General features: G+C 43.0%; 1 protein-coding gene across 11 annotated transcripts in view; it reads right to left on the reverse strand.

The window, feature by feature from the left end:
* The window catches only part of enc (R3H domain containing protein encore), a 609,003-nt gene that overhangs the window by 171,781 nt on the left and 414,565 nt on the right, over positions 1-22,657 (reverse strand). For all 11 annotated transcript variants that reach the window (XR_012965819.1, XM_076175155.1, XM_076175157.1 and 8 more), the window contains one exon: positions 9,200-9,345. Coding sequence is in view for 10 of the 11 variants with exons in the window: in XM_076175155.1 (XP_076031270.1) it covers positions 9,200-9,345 (146 nt within the window). In the remaining variant the exon portion in view is untranslated. The remainder of the gene's footprint in view (positions 1-9,199; positions 9,346-22,657) is intronic.

Raw genomic sequence — 22,657 nt, forward strand, 5'->3', positions numbered from 1 at the left:
GCCCCAATAATGTTTGCTATATATATTAATGATATGGATGAAGGAATTGAAAGCTATATGAGCTTCTTTGCAGATGATGCAAAACTACTGAAAAGAGTGAAAACTGAAGAAGATTGTGAATCACTACAGAGAGATCTAAATAAAGTACAGGAATGGAGTAAGAAGTGGGAGATGGAGTTCAATACAAAAAAGTGTAGTATAATAGAATTTGGAAAAAGCAAAAACAGAATAACAGGATCATATAATTTGGGAGAAGAGGGAATTAAAAAAGTAGAAAATGAGAAGGACCTGGGAGTCATTGTTATGAATAATATGTCACCTGAAAAACATATAAATAAGATTTTTGGAGAAACTTATAATTTAATAAGAACAATCAAAGTGGCATTTACATACCTGGATGAAGAAATGGTGAGGAAAATCCTAATCACCCTGATAAGACCAAGATTAGAATATGCAGCAACAATATGGTCACCAAGTACAAAAAAATGTATAAAAAAACTTGAAAGAATACAAAGAGCAATTACAAAACTGGCACCAACACTCTCAAAACTATCATATGAAGAGAGACTACAAAAACTTGAACTACAGACACTAGAGCAAAGAAGAGAGAGAGGAGATTTGATAGCTATTTACAGAATCATGAAAGGCATAGAAATTACTGATAGAGAGAATCTGATAAAATGGGATATATGATAGGCGAGTGAAGAGTGATAGGCGAGTGAATAGTGTACTCTTTATTGATGAGTGACGCCTACTGGCGACTAGCGTGGGTACAGTGGGTAGGCACGGTAGTGGTGCCTGCCTGGAGCCCAACTTATCCTACATCCCCCTCCCAAGACAATTAAATGTACCATATGGTATATAACAAAACTAGCAATGTTAAGTGTTCACAATTCCGAGAAAACAATATGTTCAACACAAAAGCAGAAGTGAGGGATATCTACTGTTCCTTCGTGAGAGGAACACATACACACACACACACACACACACACACACACACACACACACACATACACACACGCACACACACCAGGCAATCAGTCACAATCGTCGGTTGCATAATCTCGCAGCCACATCGGCTTCCTTGAGCTCCTTTTAGGGCGGCTATGAGGCGTGTTGGATGACGGCGGATTGGACGTCTGTGGTGCTGGTGACGGTGACAGCGTTTCTTGTAAACTGGTGTCCGCAGCGACCCGCAGGTGTCTGCGGTTGCGTAAGGTAATGCGTCCACTCCCATCCAACTTGACAGAGTATTGGCGGAATGGTAGGACCTCTGTGACCACGCCTCGCCTGTCCCACAACTTACTGGCCTGGTCCTGTATCAGCACTTGGGTGCCAATCGATAATGTGGGAAGAGTCTTAGGTGTCCCTTGGCTGATCATCCAAGCTTCCTGTTGCCTCGCCGCCTCGATTTCCCTTGCGCGTAGCGCCTGCTGCCAGTGCACATCCACCTTGTAGTGCTGCTTGTGCACCGGTATCCCATCTCGTAGCTGTCTGCCCATGGCTAGCTGCGCTGGTGACTTGTTCACCCCGCGCAGAGGTGTGTTGTGATACTGCAGTAGGGCTACTGATACCTTATCAGCATCCAGGCTGCCGCCCGGACCTGTGTTGTCTCGGAGCAGTCTCTTGGCGGACTTCACAGCTGTTTCTGCCCTCCCGTTTGACTGAGGGAAGTGAGCGGACGAGATCCGTCTCTCTACACCCCATTTTCTGAAGAAGGCACGCATCTCTTCACTGGTGAGGTTTGTCCCTCCGTCTGTAGAAATAGACACGGGCGCACCCCACCTGTGGAAGAACTGCCGGAACACTGATGCTAACTTGTTTGACGTGGCTCCACTTGGGAAGTGTGCTAACTCCATCCACCCGGTGAGCCTGTCGGCGTATGCCATATACATTCTCTCGTCAAGTTGGAACAGGTCTGCCACGGTGTGCTGGAACGGGTACTCAGGCGTAGGGGTGAAGGCAAAGGGTTCCGCGGCTTGTGAAGGCGAGTGAGTGTTGCAGGTGGCACAAGCATCCCGATGTTGTTGCAGGTCGCCCTCCATGCCAGGCCAATATACCGATTGCCTCGCCCTTCGTAACATTCCGTCTAGGCCTTGGTGACCCGCGTGGAGATTACTTGCAATGCGTCGTCGTAGAACTTCCGGGATCACTAATCGCACGGCGCCTTGGTCGTATGTGTACGTCACCAACCTGGGGGGGGGGGCCAACCTCTCCCTGACGGCATAGTACTGCCGAAGGCTGGTCAACTCTTGTGCTCGGTGAGGATGCCAATCGCCTGCTGTCACCTTAGCCACTAGTAGCTGGTAGTCTGGATCATCTGCAGCTGCCCGCACCACCGCTGCATTATCGAGTACGATAGAGTCAGCGACATCGAGCGCGGCAACTGCTGCTGCTGCCACAGCGGCCTCCATGTCATTTGAATCCTCTTCGTCCCCAGCCTCTGGTGGAGTACAGAGCGCAGGATAGCGGGACAAAAAGTCTGCTGCACAGTTCCGCTTCCCGGGCAGGTACTTGATCTGAAATCGGTAAGGAAGGGTTTTTTCCTTCAAGGAGAATAACCTTGGGTTCACTATGTCTTTCAGCGCCCTGTCCCCAAGAAGCTTGACTAGCGGGCGATGATCAGTGACGATCAGGAGGTTGGGGCATCCGAGCAGGAACAGGCGGGCCTTACGGAGACACCAAGCGACCGCCAACGCCTCCCCCTCTACCGGGGCGTAACCCGCCTCCGCAGGTGTGAGGTGGCGGCTGCCACAGAGAGCGAGGCGCCACCCACTCTTGCAGCAGAATGGACTCTCTCTCATCGGGCACTGACAATGCTGCTGCAGCACCACAAACCCGATGCCCACCTTACTCCAATCGGTAATCACCGCTGTGGGCTTGTTCTTATCGTAATAGGTTAGGCCCTCCTTAGCAAGGCTACAGATAACCTCCTTTGCCTGCTGGAATTTCTCTTGCAGATTTCCATCCCAGTACACCTTCCTGCCTTGAGGTTTCCGTAGCAGCTCACGAAACGGCTCCATAATTGGTGCAGTAGCGAGGAAAGGTGCCATTTGATTGACGAACCCATGCCAGGAGCGAACGTCCGTCAGTGATGGCTCCGCAGGCATACTGAAGTTCCTGATGGCAGCCAGTCTTTCGTCTGTCGGCTTGTAGGCGTCCCACCCTACATGAAACCCGACGAAGTCCACCTCTCTCCTTCCGAACTTGAACTTCTCGGGTTTGAGGGTCACTCCTTTCGTGGCGCAGGTTTCAAGGAAGTTATACGTATGCCAGAATGCGTCCTCAACGCTAGCGTCAAACAGTAGGGTGTCGTCAACACACTTCACTTTTCTCTGAATCCCTGCAATGGCCTCGTCAAACCTTCGAGTGTAAGCGTCGGGGGCGGCACAGTGACCCATGGGGGTCCTGCAGTATCTGTAACGGCCCCAGGGTGTGATGAAGGTTGTGAGTTTCTTACTGGCTTCCTGAAGCTCGACCTGGTGAAAGCCCCAATGTGCGTCCGCGATGGTCTTGTATGTGTGGCGCGGGATGCCGGATACCATGTCAAATGGTGTAGGGGTGTGATGGGTCTCCCTTCTGCATGCAGCGTTGAGCTTTTGGTAATCAATGGTGCGCCTAGGTTGACCTGACTTCTTAGCCACAACTACCATTCTCGCGCACCACTCCGTGGCCTCCCCCACAGGCACTGGCTCTATAATTCCCATCCTGACGTCGTCGTCGAGTTGCCTCTTCACCTCTGCCTCCCAGTGCCTAGGTACCGAGGCCGGTGTGTGACATGCGTAGGGCTTGGCGTCTGGAAGCAGGTGGATGGTGTGCGGTTCACCCGCCATTGTTGGAAGGGGACTTCTGTCTGTGTTAAATGTAGATCCCGAAAAATGACAGAGGAGCCATTCCTCCAATCTGGACACGTTTTCTTCAAGGGGGGGAAACGGAGGGGAGGATGGGCGTGGGTGCATGGTGTCAGCTGACTGCGTGGCAGCGTCGCCAGCGCCGCCAATAGCCGCTCCTGCGACGACAGTGTGATGAGGGAAGGTCTCATGCACCAGTCCCAACTCCCTGCATGCCTGTAGCGATATGTAGCACTGTGTGGCTGTCTTCACCACAAAAATCTCCTGCAGTGTCGACTTGTCACCATACTGCAGTCGACAGGGAAAAGAGCCCAGAGGTTGCAGTTTGACGTTCGCCACATCTCGCAGTCCTCCCCGACGTGTCAGCGATGCTACCTTGACGCCCAATGAAGTCAGTAACTCCAACCCAGCCACACACACCTGAGCTCCCGTGTCAGGTACTGCCTGGATTTTTGCGGATTTGTTCTTCCCTTTCGCATGACTGACCGTCACCCAGATGCGTGGTAGACTTCGAGCTGCGCCTGCAGCTGCAATCACGATGCCAGACGCTTCCAGATCTTCAGCTGCCGCTGCTGCTGCTGGTTTCACTTTACTCCTGCACATTTTCTGCACGTGCCCAACTCTACCGCAGCTGTGGCAGGCTAGTGTCTCCGCGTAACACAGCCCTCTGCCTTGCTTGTGTTTTAAACCACAGTTGCTACAGCGTTTCAAAACCTGCTGCTGTTGGCGGGCTGCCTGCGGCATGCGAGTAGGTTGTTGGTGGCGGGCTCCAGCTACCTGAGGGTAGGAATCTGCTTGCGCGTCTGGCAGCGGCGTCACCCCAGCCACCGCGGCCAGATTTTCCCGCCCGAAACTCCCGCCCAATGTGTTATGGCGGGCGTCCTTTTGTGCCGCCTCGAAGGCAACACAGAACCTGCGTAACGAATCCACATCATTGAAGGATTCACACTGACGAAATACTTCCTCTTTCAACCCCACACTATGTAACCCACACACTAGCTTACGGAGGAGCATGTACTCAGAAAGGCTACACTGACACTGGGGACACGAAAACTCGCAATCCGCCGCACACTGTGTGGAACGAGTAAAGTAATCACTTATGGACTCACTGGGTTCTTGCACCGCCGAGAAGAACTTGAGCCACTCCGCCGCCTGGTTGGACGCCTGCACGGCCATGCACCCAATAGCGTCCAGTGCTCCTTGGATGGAGAGAGCCTCCCATTGCTGCGTGGTGAATCTAGAGTCCAAAGAGCGTTGTAGGGTCGGCGTGCAGAGGAGACGGATATGAAGGACCGCCTCAGCAGGTGCAAAGTCGCTGAGGGTCAGCCAGTACTCCATGGAGCGCCTCCAGGATCGGAAAGCTGCCGTGGACATACCTACGTCACATTTCTCGGGTGCTGAGGACCGAGGAGCCGATGAGTGGTGTCTGGGCTGTGCCGCTACCTGGCGTTGCAGGGCTGTGATGGCTTCCGACTGTGCTAAGAGAAGCCGATGAGCTTGCCCCAGGGCTGCGGATGCTTGAGGAGACCCACGGCTGGACCGTGGGGTCTGAGCGGGTAGCCGAAGACGACGTCCGGCCATGTTGAGTGCGTAGGTCGTGAACCGGTCACTGCGCCATATATGATAGGCGAGTGAAGAGTGATAGGCGAGTGAATAGTGTACTCTTTATTGATGAGTGACGCCTACTGGCGACTAGCGTGGGTACAGTGGGTAGGCACGGTAGTGGTGCCTGCCTGGAGCCCAACTTATCCTACATGGGATGACAGAAATACAAGAGGACACGGAAAGAAAATAAAAAAAGACAGCTATAGAAGAGATTTGAAAAAGAACAGCTTTCCACATAGAGTAATAGACAGTTGGAACAAATTAGATGAGAAAGTGGTGTGTGCAAAAACAATTCATGAATTTAAAAATTTAGATAAAATGAGAAATGAAGACGGGACCCCACGAGCATAGCTCCCCTTCCCGTAAAATACAACTAGGTAAATACAACTAGGTAAACTAGGTAAATACACACACACAAAAAAAAAAAAAAAAAATCCAAAGAGCAGTGACAAAAATGGCACCTCCACTATCAAATTTGACATACGAACAAAGATTGGAGAAATTATATCTATCAACACTGGAACAGAGAAGAGAAAGAGGTGATTTGTTGACCATTTACAGAATTATGAAAGGGATGGAAGTACTTGATAGAGACAACTTATTAAAATGGGACAGAAGAGAAACAAGACACAAAAAGAAGCTAAAGAAGGACAGTTACAGAAGAGATTTGAAAAAGAATAGCTTCCCACATAGAGTGATTGATGTCTGGAACAAACTAGATAGAGAAACAATGAGTGCCAAAACTATACACGATTTTAAGAATAAACTGGATGCGGAGAGATACAAAAATGGGTCACTACAAGCATAGGTCTCATCCCGTAAAATACAACTAGGTAAATACCTCAAACCACTCGCTCTTTCCATTTCTAATTCTAACAGTCTCTACTATCATTAAAACTCTCAACTGCATTAACAGCTTTCCTCCTATCCGGTATATCTGCAAAACCTCTCACAATGCCTTCCTGTCTACCCTGTCATAAGCCTTTTCCAAATTCATAAAGGCCCAAAAAACATCCTTACCTTTTGCTAAAGCTTTTTCTGATAATCATGGCTTTCAGTCTGCACATCATCTGACAGTAAAATCAACAAGAAAATACAAAGAAGCTCCTAAAATCAATCATAAGCATGGATTTTGGACAACTGGATTAAATGCTAATTCTACCTATGTATCTATATACAAAGGGCTTCTTTCCACTTATAAAGAGAGGTAGCCACTTCCATCCATCACTCTTGTTTACATCATATTTTAGCTCCCAATGGATGAAGGGTCATCCTTGTTTCCTGCCCACTGTTTGGGTCAAAAGAAAATGCAGCAAGACACAGCACATCTACAGCACAGCCACTTCACTTACATGGCAACCCCACCTCCCTGTCCCCATTCACAATTACATTTCATAAGAACCCCACCTGACTGCTTCCACAGCTTTGTTCCCAACAATAACCAAAACATTTTACAAAATACAAAATAAAGTACTAAGCCTTATAATAGGATGCACCAAAACCACCCTAATAAGAATACTTGCACAAAGAATCCAAAATTCTCCCCTTAAGACATCATGTGGAAATAATAGGTACACAGTTCTATTTTGTTTCTGGATTTATTAACAGTTCACTGGGATCAATAATGGGTGTCTGCTAGTAGTGGTCCTGCAAGATGGATGGCTGAGAGATTCATTCCCCTATGGCCCCTTTTCAAAACCTGCTAATCCCCACATCTCTATCAGGAGGAACAGCCCTGAGTGTCTAGACTGGACCAAAGATCCCAGTTTATCAAGTCCAACTGTATTTCCTCCACTCTTTCACAAGCTGAGCTGACAACTGGTGCTTCCTCCCCTCCTATTACTATTACTTTGCTAGTGACAAAGAAACAGTTTCACACTAATATACTACAGACATCAGTCCAGTTTCTTCCCAGAGAAATCTAAGAGAGCCCAAGAATTGTTGCCAGCCACTGTGGGGCTGCAGGTTTCCAGTCAGTAAAACTTGAGGTGACAATCATAATTATTACTAAAAGGGTAAATTTCTAGTGAGAATTTAACCAAATTTCTTATAATAAATTCTGTTCAATGAAAGAAAGTATGTACAGCAAATAAAATAATTAATGGACCAAAGGCTTAATATCCTTTCTTTTTTACAAAATACATCAAGTAACACCTAAAGAGGCCAGGTTCTACTGGACAAGTTGCTACATTTGATCAAAATGACAAAAAGGCATTCCTACAAGGCATACACATTTTCTAAAATAGTGCTAGAAATCAACTGGTAGACACTGCAACTTCTTTACATCAGTTTTCTTTGTAAAGAAAAGGTACAGGGCACTTAGATTTTAGGTGCTACTAGTATTAATAAATATGTGATCATAATCAGTGTCTCCAAAACTAGTTAAAAGTTTTAATTTATTCTGTGTATTAAATACAATGAGTGTAACATGGCACAGTTGAATGTACATACCACTACAGTGCAAGTGGTGCGTACTCCTACTGATGATTACACTTCTCGTCACCTGGTAAGGTGCCAATTTCATTTAATGTGCATGCATTTGCAACTTTACGATAATATGTATTATCTTATCATTCTGACACAATTACATCTTCACTTTCTGAACCAATTCAATAATATTACATGTATCTTAATTTCCATATATAGAAGTGTCACAAAGCAAATTTATACATAAAGTACTTCATCATCCTATTTAAACTGATGTTTCATCTTTAATTGATGTGAAGTCTTCTTAATACTTTATCTATGGCACTGGCAAATGGGCACAAAAGCAAAACTCTTAGCTTTGGACCAATCATTCTTTTCAATCTATAAAGACACTCCCTTCTCTTACTACATAACACTAAATGTTCTCACTCTCACCTATATTATCCACTAAAATTGTATGGCTTGTGACCTAGCTGAATACATCATACTCTATCTCCAATTTTACCTGTGGTTATGTGCTAAAAAACAAATATCTATCTACTGTGCACTTTCAAATTACATATTTATTTTTCCCTCTTCCCCAGTACATTCCCTTTAAGCTAACCAACCTCTTTCTTCATTTTGTATGTTTCTTCCTATTTTCTGACTTTTCTTTGTTTCATTCCCAGGGCCCACATTTAAAATATTCTTGGTAATAAGATTTTCCAGTGTAGAAACTTCACTTTTTGCATCTCTTCAGAAAATTAGCCAACTATCAATTATTTAATTTGTCACCCCAGTTCTCTCTTGCAGGAGACCTGGAGACCCACAGCCAAATATAGGTTCCATACACATTATCTCCACTTTCCTGCCACAGTAGAAACCAATTACAAAATAATGCAATAAGGAAATGATATGTATTATAAAGGACTTCACTCTTGCTATACTGACTTATTGAAGAGAATTTTGACATGTGAAATTCCTATACTATGAAACAAATCTCATGCCTTTAGGCCTTATCAACAAAATTATATGGTCTATTTCATGCTTATAGATTGGCTTGTAAGTACTCCTGGATTTCTCACAACACTCCAGATATAATGCTTTTGCATCTATTTCTTCCCAATATTCTGAACTACTGCAAAACAATCCAGAAACAAGTGAGACATGGCAACATTGTTTCTGAGACTATGTTCTCTAGTGTGTACAAAACCCAAGAATTTTTGTAAATCCAGGCCCAGATTCATACATTCTATTTCAATCCCCTCCATTTCATTCATGCCTGATATATCTACCCTCCATCTACTTTCACTTGTCTCCCCCTTCTCCCTACCTACCTGTCCACAAGATTGCTGGTGTTGGCTTGTGGTCGGAGATGGAGTGGTGGAGAGAGTATTGGAGACATTTGTGGAGGAAGTGTCTTGACGTTGTGATTTATAGCCTGAGCTGCTGCTGTGTTCACTCAAGCGACTGCTAGTGGAATCTACAAAAGGAAATATCATCAGTAATATTTGGACATCCAAAAACCCAAACTGACAAGGAATTTCTAATGTGAGCAAGAACCTATGAAATCTAAAACAATTTGGTATGGTGACACACTATATGAAAGTTATCTAAGGCAAAGACTGGTGAGTTTAAGAAGCTACTGGGCAGATGTTGGTCTGAAAATGGTCATGTTTCATCAAGACACCAGTTAAGTCATCATCTGAAATTTATTAACATAAAATCCCTCATCCTATGCCAGAACAAATTTTGCAATCCATCTTCATGTTGAAGGGAATAAAAGCATAGACTGATCATTGAATACAGAGAAGTATATACCAATATTTCAAAATCTATCTATTTTATCTATACACCAAAAGCTTTTTCCCCCTTATAAGGGAGGTAGCCAAGTTGGCATGTACCCACTCCCACCCATTCCACTCACCTCCACCACCCCCTCCTCCATCTCATCTTAGCTCCTCATGGATGATGGGTCATCCCTGTATCCCACCCACTGCCCTGGGCCAGAAGCAATATAGCAAGACAGTACATCCACATGAAGGTCACTTCACTTAATCAGCAATCACCACTTTTCCATACCCTTGTGCAGAACAAGAGAAGATGGAGAGAAATCTCTTCCATACATACATACATACATACGCCAAAGGCTTTTCCCCTCTTACATGGGGGGTAGCCAAAAAGAAAAGGGCATAGAAACCACTCCCACCCATTCCATTCCCTACATATTCCACTCCCCTCCGCCCTCCTCCCTCCCTCCCATCTTGGCACCTCCTGGAAGATGGGTCATCCCTGCATCTTGTGCACTGCTCTGGGTCAGAAGCAGTGTCGCAAGGCACAGCACATCCACAGCAAGGCCGCTTCATAAATTCAGCGGCCCCCCTCTCCGTCCCCTCATACAGAAAAGGAGAAGATGGGGAGAAATTCCTTTGGGCTGCGTCAAATTTTTTCTCATACATACTTCCTTACCCCCCATCCCCCACCCACTCCCCCTCATGCATCACAGCATCATCCATAGACAACCCTTCTCCATTCACCCCTATCTTCTGTCCTCTCCCGTCCTTCCTCAACAGACATTCCTCTCTTTTGTAATGCCCCTTTCACCCCATCCATCCATCTCATCCTAGGATGCCCCCTCATATTCACTCCTTCCACCTCTGCCTTCCACACCTCTTTTACTAATCTTTCTTCACAGCTGCATCAAAATATCATTCATATATAAACACTCACTACCCCCTTATCCCCTGCCCCCCCTTCCTTGCATAACAGTATCATCTATACATAGCCACTCTCCACTCACCTCTGTCTCCTGCCTTCTCTCTTCCTTGCTTAACAGACAATTGCCCTCTTTCTCACAGCCCCCTTCACCTTATCCATCCATCTCATCCTCAGTCATCCTCTCAAATTCACTCCTTCCACCTCTGCCTTCCACACCTCTTTTACTAATCTTTTTTTATTCATTCTTTACATGTGTCTATCCCATCCCATCACTCTTTCATTAGCACTGTCATCTCCTTTTCCACTCCCACTCTACTCCTCACCTCCTCATTTCTCACTCTATCCAACCTAGTAACCCCTACCATACTTCTAAGACATTTCATCTCAAACACATTCACATTTTTCCTCTCTTCAAAATTATATGAATATATCATATACCTGCAATGGAGAATATTCATTCTTTTCTAACATCATTATATAATTTCAGCAGTCACATAAAGATGGCATGTACAAAACATACAATGACAAAATAAAGAGCATCCATAATTTCATTGCCTTTCATTAGTTTTGATCAAAGTGAAACCTACCCCTTCTCTCTCTCTCTTTACAAGCCTTTATAATATTGGAGACATCAAGGAAAACTATCTCTCTACTGTCCACATTCAAAACCTGCCAACATCCTCACCATCATCCAGAGAAATGACCACAACATAACTGGGGTGTAGAATCTCTACCAAGAGCCTGAGAGGCTGATCAATTTCTTCTGTAACATCAGTGTCATACTTCACTGACAATTGGGCAGCAAACAGGTGCAGTGTTGATGGAGAGGCACTTAGGCCCCCCAACTGGGTACAAAATCTCTATCAACTTCAATCATTTCCCACCCACTTTTCTACACAAGGAGCGGACAATTGGTAACTGCTTCCCTCTTCCTCCTCCTAAAACTAATACAGAAATAGCCTCACACTGGCCCAACACAGATGTTCAGCATCTCTTCCTAAAGAGACCTATGGGAATATACAAGGAACGTTGCTAATGTGGGGATGCAGGTATTTTGTAACTGAAACTCAAGGCAACAACAATCATTATCATTTCTCTTTTTTTTATACAAGGGAAAGGAGGTTTGCCATATACTGAAGCATTGGGGGTAAACCAGGTCTGGTTGTCAGGTTGGACACACTTTCCACCCTGTTCCCCACCCCAGCAACAAGGCACAGCACTTCCACAGCATGGCCTGATAGCTAGAGCTGGCTTATCCCCATTTCTTTATCTCATGGGAATCCCTCTCCTTAGCCAATCAAAAGAATTCATGAAGCAGGTGAAAAGACCATCCATTCTGACACCTTTATCCTTTAATTCATTCATAATCTCTTTACTCACTCCTATATTTTGCACTCTTTCCTGCTTGAGAAAACATTCTTCATGCATCCAAATCGCCCTTCACCCCACCTCCATCCACCTCCTTCCTGGGCTTCACTTCAAGCTCACTCTACTCATTTCTGCTTTCCACAATTTTTGCTAGTGTTTCCTCATTAATCCTCTATATATGCCTCAACCACCTCAGCATTCTTTCATCTTCCTTATTTACAAAGGATTACAAAGGCAGAGCATGCTGACAGGAGACCTTTTGGTCCATATCTAGGTTGGATAAAAAAAAAAAAAAAAAAAAAAAAAAAAAAAAAAAAAATACATACATATACCAAACGCTCTTTCCCCCTTACAAGGGAGGTAGCCAGAAAGAAAAGGCATAAAAACCATTCCCACCCATTCCATCCCGTACACTCCACTCCCCTCCACCTTCTACCCTCCCTCCCATCTTGGCACCTCCTGGATGACAGGTCATCCCTGCATCTTGTCCACTGCCGTGGGTCAGAGGTAGTCAGAAAAAAAATCATAATAATGATAAATAAATAAATGAATAAATAAAAACTATAATAATGTAAATAATAAATAAAATACATAAATGCATAGGTATAGTTAAATAATAAACAAACAGGTAAATAGTAAATAATAATAAATTGACATATAACTAATAATAAATGAAAATCAAGCAAACAATAAACAGACAAATGATACATACATACATGCATATACCAAGGCTTTTTCCCCCTTACAAGGGAGGTAGCCAAAAAGGAAAAGGCATAAAATCATTCCCACCCATTCCATCCCTGAATACACTCCACACCCTCCACCCTCCCTCTCATCTTAGCACCTCCTGGATGACGGGTCATCCCTGCACCTTGTCCACTGCCCTGGGTCAGAAGCAGTGTCGCAAGACACAGCACATCCACAGCAAGGCCGCTTAATTAAATTGGCGACCCCCCCTCTCCGTCCCCCCATTGCATAAAGGCGAAGACGGGGAGAAATCCCTTCGGGCTGCGTCAAAATTTGCTCACACATACTACCTCACCCCCCCATCTCCCCGCCCATTCCACCTCATGCATCACAACATCATCCATATACAACCATTCTCCATTCACCCGTCTTCTGTCCTCTTCCGTCCTTCCTCAACAGACGTTCCCCTCTTCCCCAAAGCCCCCTTCACCCTATCCATCCAACTCATCCTAGGACATCCCTTCATGTTCACTCCCTCCACATCTGCCTTCCATACCTCTTTTACTAGTCTTTCTTCACTCATTCTTTCCATGTGTCCAAACCATCCTAATACTCTTTCATCAACCCTATCTACCAACTCCCTTTCCACCCCTGTTCTCCTCCTCACCTCCTCATTTCTCACTCTATCTAGCCTAGTAACCCCCATCATACTTCTCAGACACCTCATCTCAAACACATTCAAAATCCTTCTCTCTTCCTCTTGTGTTCCATGTTTCTGCCCCATACAGTGCTGTTGGCACAATCACTCCTTCATATAGCCTCCTCTTAGCATCCATTCCCAAATGTCTATGCCTCATTACACTTTTTAATCCACCAAGGCATTTACTCGCTTCTCTCAATCTAATTCTACCTCCACCTTTTCCTGCCACATTTTCACCCAAGTATCTAAAACTATCCACTTTCTCCAGTTGCTCTCCCTTAATGCTCACTTCCAGACTACTGCCACTTTCACCCCTTGTACATCTCATCACCTTACTTTTACCCACATTTATCTTCAGCTTTCTTCTATCACACACTCTCCCAAACTCTGTCACCAACTTCCTCAATCCCTTCTCTGATCCTGCCACAAGTGCAGTGTCGTCCACAAACAACAGCTGGCTCACCTCCCACTTTTCTCTATTTTCTTTAACCATCTCCAATCCCTGACCCACGACCCTTGCATTTACCTCTCTCACTACCCCATCCATGTATAAGTTGAACAGCCAGGGCGACATAACGCATCCTTGACAAAGTCCCACCCTTCCCTTGAACCACTCACTCTCTCCATTTCTAATCCTGACACAAGCTCTACTACTCTAATAATAACTCTTGACAGCTCCCAGAAGCTTTCCTCCTATCCCGTATATCCGCAAAACCTCCCACAGTGCCTTTCTGTCTACCCTGTCGTAAGCCTTTTACAGGTCCATAAAGGCCAAAAAAACATCCTTCCCCTTTCCTATAGCTTTCTCACATATCTGTCTTATCACAAAGATCTGATCTACACAACCTCTACCTGTCCTAAATCCACACTGTTCCTCACCAATTACTCCCTCTGTTCCTCTCCTAATCCTCTCAATCAAGATCCTCCCATAAGCCTTCCCAACTACACTTAACAAGCTAATCCCTCTGAAACTACTACACTCACACTTGTCCCCTTTTCCCTTGTAAAGTGGAACTATACACTCCTCCAGTCCTCCGGCACTCTACCCTCTCTCCAGCAAACGTTAAATAACCTCACCAACCAGTCCACCATCACTGTACCTCCTTTTTTTAGACATTCTTCATGGCATCCATCCAGACCAGGTGCCTTACCTGCTCTCATCATCTTAACAACTGCCTTCACTTCATCCTTCCTTATTTCTCCTCCATTTTCCTCACTCATCACTCTCATTTTCTTAGCATTTCCCACTGCAGCTATCTTTCCCTCCCTATCCTCCTTCACATTTAGCAACTCCCTAAAATATTATGCCCATCTTCCCCTTACTGCCTTCTCTTCCATTATCATCTCTCCATCTGCACCTTTTACCTTTTCTTCTCTACTTGATTCGCCTCCTCTTCCTCTCTTAATTTCTTTCCAAAACATCTTTTTATTACTTTCAAAATTTTCTGTCATACTCTTACCCCATTTCACATCTGCTCTCCTCTTTGCAACCTTTACCTTTTGCTTTACTTCTCTTTTCTTTTCTTTGTACCTCTCATATGACTCCCTTGTCCTATTTTGTAACCAATCTGTGAAAGCTCGCTTCTTCTCTTCTACAACCTTCTTTGTTTCCTCATCCTACTATTCACTACCCGTCCTTCTATTTCCTCCTGTCCTTCTTGTTCTACACACCATCTTTGCACACTTTGTGACTCCCTCTTTGAACCATCCCCACTCTCCTCCACTCCTAGCTCTACTATATCCTTCACTCCCTCCCACTCCTCCGTCAGCTTCTTCTTGTACTCCTTCTCCTTTTCCTTTTCATTTAAAGAGTTCACTCTAAGAACCTCCCCACTTTTTGTCCCTTTCCTCTTCCTCCATCTGTCCTCCACTCTCAACTTACCTTCCACTAAAAAATTATCTGATATTCCCCCACCCTCTCCCCTTAGCACATGTACATCCTTAACTCTTCCTATCATAATCCTATTTATCACTACATAGTCCATTAATGCTCTATCTACCACCCTTCCCTCCACCACCCTCTCCCATGTGTACTTATGCTTGACTTTCTTCCAAAACACTGTATTTGCTATCATCAATTCTCTTTCTAGACATATTTCCACCATCAACTCTCCACTATGATTCTTTCCTGGAACTCCACATTTCCCAACCACTCCATCGATTGGATCATTTCCTACCCTAGCATTAAGGTCTCCCAGTACTATTACATTGATATTTCTCCCTAAATCCTCTAAACACTCATTTAAATCTATCCAAAAAGCCTCCCTTTTTCTACGCTCTTCTCACTGCCAGGCCCATATGCACTTACAAAAACCCACATCTCCTTTCCCAGTTTCACCTTCATCCACATTATCCTTGAGGAAACCTCAATCCACTCTACTACACGTTTACCTATCTCTTCACTTACTAGAATAGCCACCCCTTCCCTCCCTCGCCCTCTCTTCACTCCTGATAACCTCCCACTTACACTCCCAAACTTACACTCGCCCTTCCCTTTCAGCTTAGTTTCACTCAAAGCCAACACATCCATCTTTCTTCTCACAAACATACTACCTACCTCTTCCCTTTTACTCTCATCTGTACCACATCCATGCACAAAAGACCCAAACCTTAGGGTGCTGGTTGGAAAACTCCCAGACCCTCTTTTGCCTTTGCTTTTTCTTTCAAGAATGTCCCCTGTGGGGCTACAAGGAGAAGGATGCCTAGTCCCAATCCCCGTCCCTTTCTTCTCGCCTCTTACGAACCAAGTGGAAATACTTGGTGGCAGTATTCTTTCCCCCCCACCAGTCATTACAGTCATCATTGTAGTCATTACAGAATCTTGCTTAGGTGTTTATCTAAATTATTCTTAAAGCTTCGAACTAAACTACATTGCACTGCCTTCGCAGGAAGTTTATTCCATTCATTAACTTCACGGTTGAAGTGGTTTCTACCCACTTCCAAATTAAATCTATTTCAGGCCAGTTTGAGACCATTGTTTCTTGTCTGTTTCTCATTCAGTGCGAAAGTTTTGTCACTTTTGATGTTGTCAATTCCCTTTAGAATCTTAAAGACCTGTATCAAGTCACCTCTGAGTCTACGCTTTTTTAGGGAAAACAGATTCATATGTTTTAGTCAATTTTTGTATGATCTATTTTTGATATTTGGAATCAGTTTTGTGGCTCACCATTGTACTTTTTCCAATCTGTCGATGTCTTTTATGAGATTCAGTGACCATACGGAAACAGCATATTCCAAATATGGATGAACTAACGGTTTATATAGCTTGTTAATGAGTGATGTACTTTTGAAGTCAAAAGATCATGCAATCAGTCCTAGAATCTTATTTGCTTTCTCAGAGGCTGAAATACACTGCTTGGATGATTTCAGATCATTACTGATAATTACGACAAGATCCTTTTCACTATCCACTTTTGTTAATGAATTTCCAAATAACTTGTAATCATACTGTTACTTTTACCTATGTGCATTACCTTGCATTTACTTGTGTTAAATTTCATTAGCCATTTTTCAGACCATTGCTGTAATCTATCTAAATCTTTTTGAACATCTAATTGGTTTAAGTGATCATTTGCCATTCCACACAGTTTTGTATAATCAATAAATTTGGAAACAGATTTTAGTCCATGGTCTATATCATTTATATATACTATTAATACAAGTGGCCCAAGAACAGAACCCTGAGGAACTCCACTAATAACATTTTTCCTTCCAGAGGTTTTTCCATTTAAAACACCTCTCTGTTTTTGATCAGTCAACCCATTACCAGTCCAACTTCATAGGTTACCATTTATTTCGTGTGAAGCTAATTTAGCAAATAGTCTTTTGTGGAGGACAGTATCAAAAGCTTTTGCAAAGTCTAGATATATCAAATCTATATTACTTCTTTTGTCATAATTTGAGATGACAGTATTGTAGAATTCGAGTAAGTCATGCAAGAACGTTTCCATCTGAATCCATACTGGCTGTCATTTATCAAACAGTTACTTTCTAAATGATGTTCAAACATCTCTGATGATAGTTTCCATCTTTTTTCCTATGACTGAAGTCAAACTTATAGGCCTGTAGTTATTTGGTTTCTTTTTGTCACCTTTTTTTAAATATGGGAGTAACATTAGCTAGCTTCCATTCTCTTGGGACATCTCCGAATATGATGAATTTCTTTAAAATAATTTCTAATGGAACAACAATCTCATTTTTCATTTCCTTTAAGATTCTTGGATGCCAACCATCAGGCCCTGGTGTTTTATTAACTTTAAGTTTCTCTATACACCTTTTAATTTTTTCTTTTGTTATATTTACCATAGTAAGTTTACCCTAGACTTTTCACAGGTTTCAGTTTGGAGTTCACTTTGAGGTGTTTCGTTTATAAATACTGAGCTAAAATAATTGTTTAAAATATCACACATTCCTTCATTTGAATATTCAAGTTGACCACCAGCAGATAATAGTGGACCAATGTGATTCCTAACAACCTTTTTATCTCTAATGTAACAATTCTTTGGGATTCTCTTTGGATTTATTAGCGATATTCATTTTGTAATGTCATTTTCATTTTTTCATTGTCTTTTGGCAAGTGATCATATCTGATCACTAAAATTGGCTTGGAAAATGGCACTCATGGCCGCCCCGGTCTTGGGTTGAAATAGGGAGATGGTGCCTAAGCCAATCAGGAAGCTTCAAGCTACTCTCGTGGGTATGACGTCATCACCTCGGGCCAATGGTAGGAGGGTAAGAGCGACTTGAATATCAGTCTCGTCCGGGCCACCACCAAGTGCACTTCTACGCTGCAATTGTCTCCACCTTCTCACCCCTACTTTCCAACATAATATCAGTAAGTTGATTATACTTTAGTATTATATAGTTGAAATGTTGCACTATAATGTGATATAGGTGACATTTGGGTACATTGTGCATAATTAGGTAAAATTGGTCACTGAACAAGTGAGTGATCATATCTGATCATACGCCCGGTAAGGGTAAAAGTTGGAAAATTCCTAAGTGATCATATTTGAGCATATGCCCGGTAAGGGTAAAAACGGTGAACATATAAAAAGTTATGTGTAATTATGTGTAACTTCTATGACACTTCAAAAACACCTTAGGGAATGTTTCTACATTATTCTACAAGAAATATTTGATCATTATATTTTTACCAGTGCATAGTGAAATATAAGTGATATAATTATATATTTTTTGTGATTTTCTTTGAATTCTTTGCTCAGAATCTAATTTCTATGGAGAACCTATGCCCAATTTTTAATTATTATTATTCAGTGTTCATGTGGAAACAATTCCTATTCTTTTCTAATTCATTCACTTTATTTCAGTTGCCATGCCATCTCTTCTACAAGAGGACCAGGCGTTAGTTCCGACTGACCCAGACCTCAGTGAAGGTGACCTCTTCAACAACAACGATTAAAGACCCCAATTACATCCCCCCACAGCACGACCCCAACACCTCAGGGACCAACACCAGTACCGAGCCCCCTGCGAAGAAGTGTTGGACTGCCTTGGTATTTAACGTAAATCTTGACGAGGATGAGGAAGATAATGAAGAAGAGTCGGAAGGGGATGCAGATTTTGAGGAAGAAGAGGAAGAACAGCAACAGAAGGGCAAGAAAGAGAAGAGTGCACTGGCAACAAGGTCAACAACGTGGAAGAAGGTCGGTATGTCTAACTCACCCATGCCCACCTACACGCACCAAGCTCCCTTATTTGTTGAGTCACCCTACCATTACTTTGCCCGTTTCTCCTCTTCTGATCTCATTGCCCACATTGAAATCAAAGAAGTGGTATATGCATCTCTTTGCTTACTGCCTGGACCTCTGTGTGTGTAAGGCATGGCTCTCTTACATCTTCAATATTGCAACATTATGGAGTTTCTTACCACTTACTGGGCAAGTGATCATATATGATCACTTCATTGATGGCAATTTGCAACTTTAATATGCAAAAATTCAAAAAATGTTCAGAAGTAGAAATACTTTAGATTAGGTCTACTGTCATGGTCTAGGGTTGAAATTTTGATTACTCAACTGTATGTGCCCGGTAAAGGGTTAAATCTCTCTGTATTAATACATAACTTTGATAGTCATTCAGTGAACCCAAGCACTTGTATTTCTTATAAGCCTGTCTCTTTTTAGCAATACTTTTTCCAGTTTCTTTGTCAAGCCATTTTGGACAAGCCTGATTTGGGGGATGTCTGTCCGTAAAAGGAATGTAATTATGAATCATCTTTGTGAGCATATTTTGAAATATTTCCCACATCTAATCTACAGGTCTTTCACTTAATTTTGCCTCCCAATCTGTAAGCTGAAGCTCCTGACGTAGTCCTATAAACTGTGCTTTACTGAAATCAGGTATTTTAGAAACACAAGTATTTATTCTCAAATTTTTTAGTAGTTTCAATCTAAGCTGTGATTGCTATTTGCAACAGTTTCACCAACTTCTACATCAGTTATCATTCTTTCATAGCTAGTGATCAATAGATCGAGTAAGTTTCCATGTCTTGTGGGCTCTTTTACATGTTGAACTAAGTAATTGTCACCGAAAAAATCAATCAAGCAACTATCTATATGGCCATGTTCAAGGGTCATCCAATCAGTGTCAGTAAAATTGAAATCACCCATTATCAATAAATCCCAGTTGCAGAAACTAGACAGTTCTTGAAATAACAGTTTGTCGTCTGCTAATGATATTGTCTTTGGCCTATATATTACACCTACATTCATTTTTGTCCATTTGTTTGGGTTAATTCTACCCACAAACTATTATATGCATCCTGTTTCACTTTCTCTAAAATACAAACATGGACATTATTTTTAATGTACAACAGAACACCCCCACCTTTCTTGTGGTTTCTATCCTGATGAAAATGTTTAAATCCCACAATATTAAATTCAGCTTCAAACTCTTTACCATTTAACCACATTTCGGTTATTCCTATCATATCGAGATTTTCGCTTTTGAGCGCCTGTATTTCTTGGAATTTGTTCCTAATACTACAAGCATTAACCACTTCCATACGGTGACGCCTACGCAGGCGGCATGAGGAGCAAGTGGGTACCCGATGATGCCGACGTCGGCATCTTGATTATATTTATTGTAGTCGTACCTTTGTAATTTCCATTCTCTCTAAACTGGCTTCATCAATTTTCTATGGTTATCAAAATACACAGGTGAAAGAGAACGAATGATTGAGCACTGACTTTATTTTTTATAATGCGATTATGATGGAACATCGCACGTCGGGCAGCTAATGCTGGCAGACATGCGATGTGCCCCGGAGTGAAGAGGTTAAAGTACATGGTTTTAAAAAACTCGTGATTATTTCTTTTTGACACGTTCCGAGTTTCAATATCATGCCTTACATTATAATTTTGTTTTTTTATTGACACCTTGCTCTATATTGATATTTGGTCCTTCATTGACATTCAATGCCTCATTAACAATTCTCCCATCAAAATTAACATTTCCCCCATTACGGACACCTGGTCGCTCACGGTCATCCGATCTCTTTTGTACACTTTGTCCCCCTCTGTCACTGCGTTTCACACCGGCCTCCTGTCCTTCACTGACATTCTGTTTGGCATCCCTTCCTAAAATTATATTTTGTCCTCCAGTGACATTATATCCTACCATGATATATGTCCTCCACTGTCATTACATCCCATCGTGATATTTTGTCCTTCACTGACATTCTGTGTGGCGTCCCTTCCTAAAATTATATTTTGTCCTCCACTGACATTATATCCTACCATGATATTTTGTCCTCCACTATAATCACATCCCATCGTGATATTTTGTCCTCCACTATCATTACATCCCATTGTGATCTTTTATCCACCACTGTCATTACATCCCATTGTGACATTTTGTCCTTTAACATTACATCCTAATGTAACATTTCGTCCTGTACCAACATTATATCCTAAAATTATATTTTGTCCTATACTGGCATACTGTTCTACATTAATGCTATACCCTACTTTGTTTTCCCCAGTAAATTCTATTTCCCCTTTCCTTAGGGTTTCCCCCCAAAAAAGGAACTAGTTCATTACAAACTCCCACAATGAGGTTTGAAAGAACATCTTTGCCTTTGCGGATAAGGTGGATCCCATCAGAAGCATAAAGGTCATGATGCCTGGAAAAGAGATACCAAGGATCAAGAAAGTGGTGTCCCAGTTGCATGCACAATCCCTATGGCTCTACTGTTCCAACACGAGCCTGCGTAGATCCTTGGGAGGATCCCACAGACTACATGATGGCTCCCACATTCCTTCATCTCCTGAAGGAGGACCTTGTAATTCCGAACAAGTTCCTCTGATCTCACCCTACCCACATCGTTACTTCCTGTATGAATAATCATAACCATGTTCGTCCGTCTTTGCTCCCTGATGGTCTGGGTACAATCGGCAATCCCATGGCCCAATTGACATACAAGCTTGCAACGTCGTTTAGTCTTCAGCTGCAGGATGTCATCATAGCCTCGCATCATGGAGTCCCCCACCACCAAGAACTCCTGATTTTCAGCCACTTCATCCTCCAGCAGAGCAAAATGATTGGCTAGAGCCAGCGGTTGCTCCACAGGGCACTTGCTTACCAAATGTGGGCTCAACAAATGGGACCCCACGGAGCGCCACTCACTCATGGCTGTGGCAGAAGGGGAAGAAGTAGAATGCTCTTTGGGTTGTGGGGAGGATTCACTCTTCTCACAGAGCACACTCCTGAGAAGATGAATTTCCTCCTCACACATCCTGAGACAGTCCTCCAGGTTCGCACAACTTTCACAAGTCATTTTGCTCCTCCTTCAGCAATACAAACGGCAAAGAGAAAATATAAATCAACAAGAAACAAAAGCAGTCTTTAAATAAACTAAATACATTAAGCTTACTCTGCTTACCTTATACAATTACTCCTACCTTTGGAGTACAGTGACAGAATACTGTTTTGATTCTAAATTAATAGAACACTATGCTTTATCTTATATCTGTAACTGTATAGTGCTATACATATAAAATTACAAAAACACAACACAATCACTTGTCACTATTCGGAGATATAAATTTCACAGGTATTCGGTAGCTGGTGTCTGTGCAGAAAACGAGCTCTCTAGCTGAGGTCATGAAGCAGACTCAAGCTCTCTAGCTGAGGTCAGGAAGCAGACTGCCTTACCTCTACATTTATTACTCTATCCATACATACATAAATACAATGCTGGTAACTTCTTATCAAAACAAATGGATTCTGGACCAGTCATGGGTCATGCACATTATGCCTGTTTGACAGATATCAGAATTACCTCTACTTCCCATCTTCA

Source organism: Oratosquilla oratoria, chromosome 37 (assembly GCF_046742065.1).
Source record: "Oratosquilla oratoria isolate Oo_2021 chromosome 37, ASM4674206v1, whole genome shotgun sequence".
Classification (NCBI taxonomy): domain Eukaryota; kingdom Metazoa; phylum Arthropoda; class Malacostraca; order Stomatopoda; family Squillidae; genus Oratosquilla; species Oratosquilla oratoria.